At 41.3% G+C, this 11,275-nt stretch overlaps 1 protein-coding gene and 1 pseudogene across 2 annotated transcripts in view; one reads left to right on the plus strand and one right to left on the minus strand.

Annotated features, from left to right (window-relative positions):
• Positions 1-11,275, plus strand: part of Uspl1 (ubiquitin specific peptidase like 1) — a 41,301-nt gene that overhangs the window by 14,759 nt on the left and 15,267 nt on the right. For both annotated transcript variants that reach the window (XM_013027314.1, XM_013027315.1), the window contains one exon: positions 4,186-4,315. In XM_013027314.1, coding sequence (XP_012882768.1) covers positions 4,186-4,315 — 130 coding nt within the window. The remainder of the gene's footprint in view (positions 1-4,185; positions 4,316-11,275) is intronic.
• LOC105993926 lies at positions 5,220-5,823 on the minus strand (annotated as a pseudogene).

Consider the following 11,275-nt stretch of genomic DNA (forward strand, 5'->3'; position numbering starts at 1 on the left):
GTTTTCCCCCCTCTCTCCCCTCCCTCCCCCCCTTACTTTTTTTCATTTTATCAGGCTCAGATAGTCTATCTGGAAACAATGTCTTTGTCCACACCTGACAGTTTTCGGTCTGCCTACTTGTTGCAGGCTCTGTCTTGTAGATTTCATATTTCAGGGACTCCTCTGTTTGCTCTGTTCTGCTAATAATAAGCTGATTTTCCACATTCCTTGTCTGACATCACCTTCAATGTCTCAAGACTGTTGTCATTGTCAGTCAGGTGGGATATCCATTGGAAGGTATATTCCTTTTTTCTTCACCAAAGCCTGGTTTCTTATGTAATGAAACACTTAAATGTGAATAGTTGTGTAACTATCACCAAAACTGAGATGTGGTACAAGTCTGTCACCTCACAGACTCCTTAGTTGTCAATGTTGTTTCTTACCCCCAAACACTGAGGTATTTCCAGAACATTCCTGGAGTACAGACTGAGTCAGGCTTCCTTGCTCCATTCTGCTGGTATCTTCTATCCCTTACTGTCACCTAAGCTAGGAGCTCACATGTGACTTCTGCACCCCCAGTCTGAATCATTTGAATCATGGGTCTTGTCTTGCTCCCCTTCCACTTGGACCTGGTTTTCTGTGTAACAGAAGGAATTCTCAGTTATTATTGTGAAATCACGAATGTTGAATGTTTATACAGCTTGACTAGTACAGTCCTCAATTGCTTGTACTCTTGCCATTTCAACAGGGTCAGGTGCCACAGTAGAGATTAGGATCTTACCAATGAAATGTAATGTGCTCCAAAGACATTTCTTTTTCTTTTTATTGTACCGAGGATTGAACTCTTCTATCCAGCACAAGACTCTGTGCTTAGTAGGCAAGTACTCTAATCCTTGAACTGTGTCTCCAGCCCTTTTTCCAGATAGAGTCTCATTGACTAGGCTGGCCTCTCACATAGCTTAGATTACAGGCATATACCACCACACCTGGCTTGTTTTTTAAGATTAAGATAGGCTCTCACTTTTTTTTTTTTTTTTTGGAGAAAGGCATCTAGGCTGTCTTAGAACTTTGATTCTCCTATCTCTGCCACCCAAATAGTGGGAATTACAGGCATGAGCCACTTTGCTTGAAGTTTACAATCCATGTCTTGTCATTCTGGATATTAATACTTATTTCAATGTTTTAAACACATAGAACTGCAACTTGTACTGAACCTGAATGTTGTTTGAGCTTTTTATATTAACTTCTTTATCTTTTTAATCGTTTTTAAAAAACACATTGTGAACTTGTAAATTTTCCATTTTGCTCTCCCTTTCTGAAATTCAAGAAATGTAACAAAAACAACCTCTGTTCTCTTTGTACTCTTCCCTAGTTCTTCCTTATCTCCCAGGAAGTTAACTGCTGTCTTCGGTTAATTTTATTTTTCCCTCCAGTGTTGGCATTTGTGTGTGTGTGTGTGTGTGTGTGTGTGCTTGTGTGTGTGCCAGTCCTAGGGCTTGAACTCATGGCCTGAATACTATCTCAAGGCTAGTGCTCTACATTTGAGCCACAATTCTACTTTGTGCCGTGTGTGTGTGTGTGTGTGTGTGTGTGTGTGTGTGTGTGTGTGTGTGTGTGTGTGTGTGTGTGTGTGTGTGATTAATTGGAGATAAGACTCTCACTTTCATGCTTGGGCTGGTGTCAAACTTACAATCCTCAGATCTTAGTCTCTTGAGTGCATTTCTCCCAGCTGCATTTCTTTTCTTAAAACAATAAGGAAGTTGGGCACTGGTGGCTCATGCCTGTAATCCTAGCCACTTAAGAGACTGAAATCTGAGGATCATGGTTTGAAGCCAGCCCCAGCAGGAAAGGCTGTGAGACTATCTCCAATTTACCACCAGAACAAGCTGAAAGTGGTGCTGTGGCTCAAGTGGTAGAACACTAGCCTTGAGCAAAAAGAAGCTCAGGGACAGTGCCCAGGCCCAGAGTTCAAGCCCTAGGCTGACAAAAAAAAAAAAAAAAATACTGGTATAGGGGTAGACACACAGTGAAACCAACTGGAGTATGGATAGGAACTTCCACTTTTGGAGATTGAGGTGCATCTGAAGATGAGTAGGTAAAGAATGGTCAGGAGAAGATGGTGTTGGACTGTTGGTTCCTAGTAGAGGGGACCATAATCAGAAAAGAACTTCAGTATAAAGACATGTGCAAAAAGCAGGGCTTAAAACACCAGCAAAGATGGAGATGGAATCTTTACCATTCCAAGGGGAATTTTTTGTATCATAAGAGATTCACAAATGTTGCCTGTGGAATAAAACAAATAAGATGCAGAGTATTTTTGAAAGAACTGTTCTACATCAGTTAAAAAAAAAAAAAGACAGAACCTGATAAAGTTTTAGTTAGCAGTGTTCGAACCAAAGAGTGGCTGAGTCTATGAGCAAGTGAATTTGCATTAGGAAAATAGGCACACTAGGTGAAGGGTGGAATGGGTTAGAATCTAGAAGCATAGAGACTATCTCGCTAACTATAGATACTACAGGAATTAAAATTAGGCATCGCTACTGTGTGGTCTCTAGTATAAGATGCTTTAAGCCTCTCATAAAATTTCCACATTAAGGTCAACTTAGGAGCTATGTAAGCTACTTTAATGATCTGTATTTGGAGTGACTTGTTTTACTGTGTGTTCTGAGCTCTTACATAGTTTGCATCAATGAAAACTTAAGAGCTGAAGTTTTAATGTCATTTTTAAAATATAAATTGGTTGCCTTTTAAGTTAGAAAAGTAAGCAGTTAAAGGATAGTGACTAATCAGATTTGGGCTGCCCTATCTACTGCTTGTGCACACAATATTGCATATTTCATTTCTAGAAGGTTGATTTATATTTCTAATTAAAAGTACTTTGTTTTGGTTTTACATTTTTGTGCAAAAATAGCAGTGGGACTTTTACACCAGGTTGATAGGAAACTAGCCTTTGTAACTGCTGATATTTATAGACCAAGCTTAGGCAATACCATCCACTGTCAGTCTCATAGTCCTACCAAGGTGACAGTGTAGCCACCCATGTTGTGGGAGCCCTAGGTCCAGGCAACGAGAAAACTAGACTCTACAGATCACTGTGAGGCTGTCTGTGGAGAGTGGGAGTATGGAGGTGAGGACTAGCCTCTCCTGAACCATCTTAGCTTCCTTGAGGATAGGAAGGGGGAAAAAGCACTTGGAGAAAGAATGCAAGTCCATATGACTTGTCAGAGTAAAGCACTTGGAGAAAGAATGCAAGTCCATATGACTTGTCAGAGTAAAGCTAGAAGCCAGCATTCACTGTTCAAGTTTTCTTTGAATGACAACAAAATTTAGTCTTACAAGTTTTGCTAATCTTTTAGACTACAAGATTGATACACACACGTAGATGTTGAGGGGGTGAGTCAAGATCGACCTGTGGACCCTGAGTGTCATATTAGAATAGAAACTTTTCATAATTCTATCCAATTCTGATACAGCCTTAAAGTGATGTATCTGGTTATTTTTATATCTGTTATTTATAGCAGAGCATTTACATGATTTTTTTTTTTTTTTGGTCGGTCGTGGCGTGGGGCTTGAACTCTGGGCTTGGGCGCTGTCCCTCAGCTCTTCAGCTCAAGGCAAGCGCTCTACCACTTGAGCTACAGCGCCACTTCCCATTTACATGATTTTTTAAAAATCAGTCCTGGGGTTAGAACTCAGGGCCTAGCTGTCTCTGAGATTTTTTGCTCAAAGCTAGTGTGCTTAAACACTTTGAACTGCAACTCCACTTCCAGCTTTGGGGTGGTTAATTGGATAGGAATCTCATGGGGACTTTTCTGCCTGGGCTGGCTTTGAACTGCATTTGTTAGATCTCAACCTCTTAAGTAGGTGTGAATGAACAGCACCTGACCTATTTACATGATCTTAGTTGTAATATATGCAGTTATAGTAAATAAGGATTTTGGAGTATTTTCCATCAAAGAAGATAGTATAAGTGGTTCTACTTAAGTTTTCATAAATGTCCAAGAAAACTAAGAAAGCTTCTGAGACAAATAAACCTATGCTGGATGTTTTTAGAAACCCCTTACCCCCTGCCCAGCTGTAAATCTGTGTGTGATTTAGTCTCTGTCATGCTCTGTCTCATATATTTACAATGTGGTAGAGAAAGGCAGCATTTTACTTAATTCTTGCTGTTAATTATGAGTAGTAATTTTCTCTTTTCTTTTGCAGGTGAGATGGAAAGTCCTGTGTTTGCATTTCCCCTGCTCTTAAAGATAGAGCCCCAGATTGAAAAACTCTTCACATACTCTTTTTCTTGGGACTTCGAATGTTTACAGTGTGGACACCAGTATCAGAACAGGTTAGTTTCTGCTTCTTTAAAATGACTTCATTCTATTGAACTAGTGCTGAGTAATGTCATTTAAACAAAACTAGTTGGCCCCTATAACACCCAAGATTTTTCTGCATTTTTAAAATAGACAAGATTTCCTACCACATCTTATTCAGAGACAGAGACAGAGAGACACAGAGAGAGTTAGTTTGCTGTGTAACCCAGACTGCCTCAACTTTAAATCTCCTGCCTCAGCCTCCAAAGTTAGGATTACAGGCTTGGTACCACACCCAAGTCCCACCACATATTTAACCCTGCAGCACAAAGGTTAAAGGGGAATGTAACACCAGAAATGTTAGTTTGCTTGTTGCTCTAAACTGAAAGGCCAATACTCCATGGCTTAAAAGATGGCTAATAGTTTTCTTTAAGAATTTTTTTAGTGGGGCTGTGTGCTGGTAGTATACAGCTGTAATCCACTCAGGAGGCTGAGATCTGAGGATTGTGGTTCAAAGCCACCCAGGCAGGAAAGTCCGGGAGACTCTTTTTTGGGGGGCGGGGAGGAGGGGGGTCCAGTCGTGGGGCCTGAACTCTGGGCCTGGGCGCTGTCCCTCAGCTCTTCAGCTCTAAGGCTAGCGCTCTACCACTTGAGGCACAGCGCCACTCCCGACTTTTTTTCTTTTTCCTTATGTGGTGCTGAGGACTCGAACCCAGGGCCTCATTCATGCAAGGCAAGCACTCTACCACTGAGCCACCTTCTCAGCCCCTCTGTGAGACTCTTATCTCCAGTTAATCACCAGAAAACCGGAAGTGGCGCTATAGCTCCGGTGGTGAAGTGCTCACCTTGAGCTGAAGAGCTCTGGGACAGCGTCCAGGTCCAGAGTTCAAGCCCCACAACCAATTAAAAAAATATATGTATTTTAAAATTTTATTTGGATTTATTTTATGCTAAATTATTCCCATGCCATAAGTTTTTGTTTCTTCAGTTTCTTCTGGGATACCTTTTTCTTCTGTGCAACCTCCTCCTCTGGTTTAGGAACAATTTGCTCCTTCTCAGTAAGGATCATCTCAATGTGGCAGGAGGAGCTCATGGATGGGTTAATCCTACCACGGGCTCTGTAAATTCGGTGGCGCATCTTAGGTGCTTTGTTCACCTGGATGTGTTCAATGACCAGGGAGTCTACATCTAAACCCCTCAGTTTTATATTACTCTCTGAATTCTTAAGCATTTGCAGTAGAAATTCAGCACTCTTTTTGGGCCACTGACCCTATTCCAGCCTCACTGTTTGGCCTGGGCACACCTGCCAACTCCACCATTGTAACGCCGGAATGGCACACATTGCTTCTTTAATGTCACATCTTTCAGATACTTGGTTGCTTTTCAGATATGCATACCCTTGATGGCCTGGGCTGTTTCTCTGGTGTTCTTAAAGTGTACATGAAGATTGGAATCTCTTGACTTGCATGATTTTGTGGGGTTTTCTGGGTCTATAGAGTAGCGAACCATTTTCACAGGTCACCTCTGGCCGCTTACAGGAAGAAGAAGAACGGGCTTCTGGGAGAATTTGTGGCCATATGTATTTTTTTTAGTGGGAAGTTGGGAGGAAATGGGACTAGTACTCTTGACAGGCATGCCTCCAAATTCCCAGCTCACTGAGAATGCTGCTCAGATTTCTTCAAGCTGGGTTTTGTTTACTTGTGTTTAGTGCTAGGATTTTATTATTGTTGTTGGTTTAGCAGATTTTAAATCTCAGAAACTGCTGTTAGGCTCCTAGAGTCTGGCAGCAATTCAGGTAGTCCTTGCTTTCCTGTTCCTTATCTTCGTGCACATGTATGGCAGCTTTCTGCTGCCCTTAATCCTTTAGATGAACATGAGAGACACACAGGCACTTGGAAAGAAGCATGGGGAAGAAAGAAGCCATAATTCCTTAGTTGCTTCTGCTTTCCTATACCTGCCAGTCTTGGACAGCACTCATGGGTTATGGCCATTCATCTGACATGGCACCCTGCTCTGAGCCAGACCCCAGGACTTGCTGGCTGACAGTGAACTGCCCTATTGATAATTTATTCAAATTATTCTACAATACAGATAACTCTTTGCCTCTTTTCTTTAACTTAACCATTACCAAGTCTCAAAGTTATTAAGAAAATTTATTGCTTAGTCATTCATTATCTAACTAGGAGGTAGGTAGGAAACAATAAAGGAGAGTTGAGTCTGAGAGAATGAATGTGCTAGGGAATGTAAGCAACAGGAAGTATTTGTCTTATTCTTGTTGTTTTGTGTTGTTTGTTGTATCTATGTATGCTGATACTGAGGCTTGAACTCAGGGCTTAGGTGTTGTCCCTGAGCTCTTTTGCTAGCACTTTGCACCTTGAGGCAGCTCCACATCTGGCTTTTTGTAATTAGATATAAGGATCTCACAGCCTTTGCTGCCTGGGCTGGCTTCAAACTGAGATCCTCAGATCTCAGTCTCCTTAATAGCTAGAATTACAGGTGTGAGCCACTGGTGTCTGGCTGAAGTATTTGTTTTTTAACAGTTTGCTCAAAACTGTTATAATAGGTAAGAATTATGTTTTGCCCATACCATGACTAGAACTTGCATTATATAAGGCTATCTCCCACTAATTATACAAATGATCTGATTTTTTTTCCTCATGGTAGCTCAGTGAGGGGCAGGTACTGATTGGGTCACATCTGTAATCTGAGCTACTCAGGAGGCTGAGACCTGGAGGATTGAGGCTTGAAGTCATCTCAAAAAAATCAACTGAGCTGGGAAGGTGGCTCAGTGGTAGAGCGCTTGCCTTGCATGCATGAGGGCCCTGGGTTCCATTCCTCAGCACCACATAAGCAAAATGAAAAAAGCCAGAAGTGGTGCTATGGCTCAAGTGGTAGAGCGCTAGCCTTGAGCTGAAGAGCTGAGGGACAGCACCCAGGCCCAGAGTTCAGACCCCACGACCGGACCCCCCCCCCAAAAAATATCCAACTCTTCCTACAAAGAGCAAGACTAGAGGAATGGTTCACATGGTAGAGCACCAGCTATAAGCAAGGAAGGAAGGACCTGAGTTCAAGTTCCATTACTAAAACTAAAAAAGATAAGTCTCTGAGGATAATCCTAGTGTCTTCATTTCACAAAGATACTTATCTGTCAATATCAAGTTTACTTGAAGCTTGAAGTTTCTTAGAAGATACTCAAGAGCATGCTAAAATTTGGCACAGTCAGGAGATACTTGTAGACTTTACTGGCCTCTAAAGCTTTCTTGGTAAATTCTGTAATCACTACCTAGGTTTTAAATAATATAAACAAGGTTGATTATTACGATCAGCTTAATTACAGCTTTTGTAGAACCTACATGCTGGTAGTTTAACAGCTTTTTATTGAGTGTGTTGTGTGCCAGGAGCTCAGATAGCCATTGGAAATAATTTCTCTCTTGGCCAAATTCAGACTGTTAGGTAGTTAAGGAGATAATATATGAACACATGGGAGAGTGCCAGTGGCTTAATACTAATTTTATCTTTCGGCTGGTTTATGTAATCTTGGCTCACAAGATGGCATGCACACGTTAGAGGTGTGTGTACAAAGTACCAAGAATCTCAGGAGAATCCAGCCACTTTAGTGTACTTTTTGGTTCCTGTCCTGTCCTTTTGTCAGCTTTGGGGCTTAACCTCAGGGCCTGGGCTCTGCCCTTAGCCTCTTAGTGCTCAAGGCTAGTGCTACCACTTGAGCACCACTTCTGGCTTTTTCTGAGTAGTTTATTAGAGATAAGAGTCTCATGGACTTTCCTGCCTGAGCTGGCTTCCAACTGGGATCAGTTTATTAGAGATGAGAGTCTCATCAGGCGCCTATGGCTCCGCCTGTAATCCTAGCTACTCCGGAGGCTGAGATCTGAGGATAACAGTTCAAAGCCAGCCAGGGCTGGAAAGTCTGTGAGGCTCTTATCTTCAATAAACCATCAGAAAACTGAAAGTGGCTCAAGTGGTAATGAACTTGCCTTGAGCTGAAGAGCTCAAGGACAGCGCTCAGGCCAGAAAACAAAACAAAAGAGTCTCACAGACTTTCCTGCCTGGGCTGGCTTCCAGTCACAAGCCCAGATTTTAGCTTCCTGCATAGCTAGGATTACAGACATGAGCTCCAGTGCCCAGCTGGTTTTGTTTCTTTAAAATAATCTTCAAGTTAGGCACCAGTGGCTCATGCCTATAATTCTGAGGAGGCTGATATCTAAGGATCAAAGTTCAAAGCCAGCCTGGTCTAGAAAGTTTGTGAAACTCTTATCTCCAATTAATCAACAAAGGCTAGAAATGGAGCTATGGCTCCAAATGGTAAGAGTGCCAGCCTTGAGTGAATAAAACATCAGGGACAGTGCCCAGGCTAAGTCAAGCCCCAGTCCTGGCACCAAAAAAAAAAAAAGAAAGAAAGAAAGTTGTTTTGAAAGTGAAAGCAGCTGGAGGCAAAGCCAAGAAAGTAGCATTTTATTAAATATTTCAATGTCATCACTGAAGCATCTCCAGGTAAACTGAAGGAAGACTGTCCATCCAGTTCATTTGTGTGCTGCTGTTTAGGAAGTGTCCTGTATGTGCTTTAGAAGGTATACCCGAGGCAGTAAGAACCTACCTTAGGAGGCAGGATACCTGGATTCAGATCCCCAGTCTTGTCTACCTTATCGTAGTTCACTTTCATACTCTGCCCACAGCAGAGGAAACTAAGTGGCACCTGCTACTTACACTTGTTTAAAGATGAATTTCTAGTACTTTGCCCTGCCTTGTATGTAGTAAGGATTCAGAAACATTAGCTCTCTTGTAGAACAGTAATTCCTTTTTACTAATTAAAAAATAGGAGCCTTTGCTTAACAGTATCTTTTGAGGAGGAAGTAAGGTTTGAACTCAGGTCCTTACACTTGCCAGGTAGGCACTCTGCCACGTTAGGCATACCCCCTGTCCTTTTGCTTTAGTTTTTTGTTTTTTTGGGGGGGGAGGGGTCTGGTTGTGGGGCCTGTACTCTGCGCCTGGGTGCTATCCCTCAGCTCTTCAGCTCAAGGCTAGCGCTCTACCACTTGAGCCACAGCACCACTTTCTGGCTTTTTTCTTTTTGCTTATGTGGTGCTGAGGAATGGAACCCAGGGCCTCAGGCATGCAAGGCAAGCGCTCTACCACTGAGCCACCTTCCCAGCCCACTTTAGTTATTTTTTTTCTCTTGTTTTATTTTTTTGTTGTTGTTGTAAAGATACTATACGGAGGGTTACAGTTACATGAGTGAGGTAATGAGTACACTTCCTCTTGAACATTGTTACCCCTCCATTGTTTTCCCCCTACCATCCCCTCCCTTCCCCGAGGTTCTTTTTTTTTTTTTTTTTTGATTGTGATTAAGTGATTGCATAATTTCCGGAAATTCACAGTATTGTGGAATAATGATGCTCATTTAAAGTCACAAGTTCATTCTAACTTTCCTGGAGCAAATTGTCTATCACAGTCTGTAATATATAACGGTGCTCACATGTTATATACCATATATGTGATCAGCAGCATGGGGATATTTAGTAGTGGTTCAACCAGATGAGTGGGAGTTGTTTCTTAAGTCCTGTTAGTTTTGTCATATCACTTACATTTTGGATTTAGCATCCACTTATCAAGGGAGACCATGTACCATTTGTCTCTTCGTTCTTGGCTTACCTCGCTCAACATGATTCCTTCTAGCTCCATCCATTTCCCTGCAAATGCCATTATTTTGTCATTTCTAATGGCTGCATAATATTCCATTGTGTATAGATACCACAATTTTTGGATCCATTAATCTGTGGTGGGGCATCTAGGTTGTTTCCAATCCTAGCTATTGTGAACAGTGCTGCAATAAACATGGAGGTGCACGTGTCCTTGTATATTGGTTCCTGTTGTTCAGGGTAGATGCCTAGAAGTGGTATGACTGGGTCGTAAGGGAGGTCAATCTTTAGCTTTCTAAGGACCCTCCAGACTGCTTTCCAAAGTGGTTGTATAAGTGCCGCTTTAGTTATTTTTTGAATAGAGTCTTATATTTATACCTGGATCAAGAAGATCTCCACTTCCCAAATAGCTAATGTATCTTTAACAATTAAGAATTGAGTAAAATGCAGTTAATGCATTTGTTGATTCCTTTGTGTTGTCTTGCATTTAAATACTAGCTTCCTGAGAACTGATTTGTAGTTCATAGCCAGGGCTTTGTTTCCTCATGATGTGTCAGTATTTCTTTTTTTGGTGTGGGGAGAGGACAATACATAACTGCTGTTTTATTTGAAATCTTTTTATGAAAGTGGATGCAGCTGAGGTTTCAGTACATCTTCAGTCATCTTTTTAGGTGACTATTTCTATTGAGTATTGAGATTACAGTACAAATTTAGAGCTTGTTTAAACTGAAGAACAGATTTTTTTTAAACAACTAATGCTTTTTTTAAAATTTAAGATCAAGAAAATTAACATATATATATATATTTCTGGGTATATATTTGAAAATACCCCTGATTGAAAAATTATATTAAGTGAAGTAAGCCAGACCCAAAGAAACATAGGTCCCATGGTTTCCCTTATTTGCAATAACTAGTAAATGTCTGAGACAAGCAGAAAAGGTCAGATAAGATGATGATAGGCGAAATGAACCCCAAGATGAGGACACAAGTGGTTTTTTCTTTCTTGCTATTGTTTCTAACATATTTATAAGATGATTTCTTTGTCATTTTGTATGTCCCTCCCCCACGGTATAATCCCTGTTTTCACTGTATTTGATGTTGGTATAATTTGTGGAAGGGAAGGGAAAAAACAAATCATTTAAATAGGGATACAGGTGGACCCATTGCAACAATGAGATGTACAAGGCATTATGTCGAAAAATGAACTTTACAACTCTGGTGGGAGGGGGGTGGGGGGGTAGGGGGGAGTGTAGAAGTAGAGATGGGAGGGAAGGGATGGTAGGGGAAAAACAAAGGAGGAGGCAACAATGCTTGATAAGAAATGTACTCATTACCTTGCTC

This window comes from Dipodomys ordii, unplaced genomic scaffold (assembly GCF_000151885.1).
Source record: "Dipodomys ordii isolate 6190 unplaced genomic scaffold, Dord_2.0 Scaffold102, whole genome shotgun sequence".
Lineage (NCBI taxonomy): Eukaryota > Metazoa > Chordata > Mammalia > Rodentia > Heteromyidae > Dipodomys > Dipodomys ordii.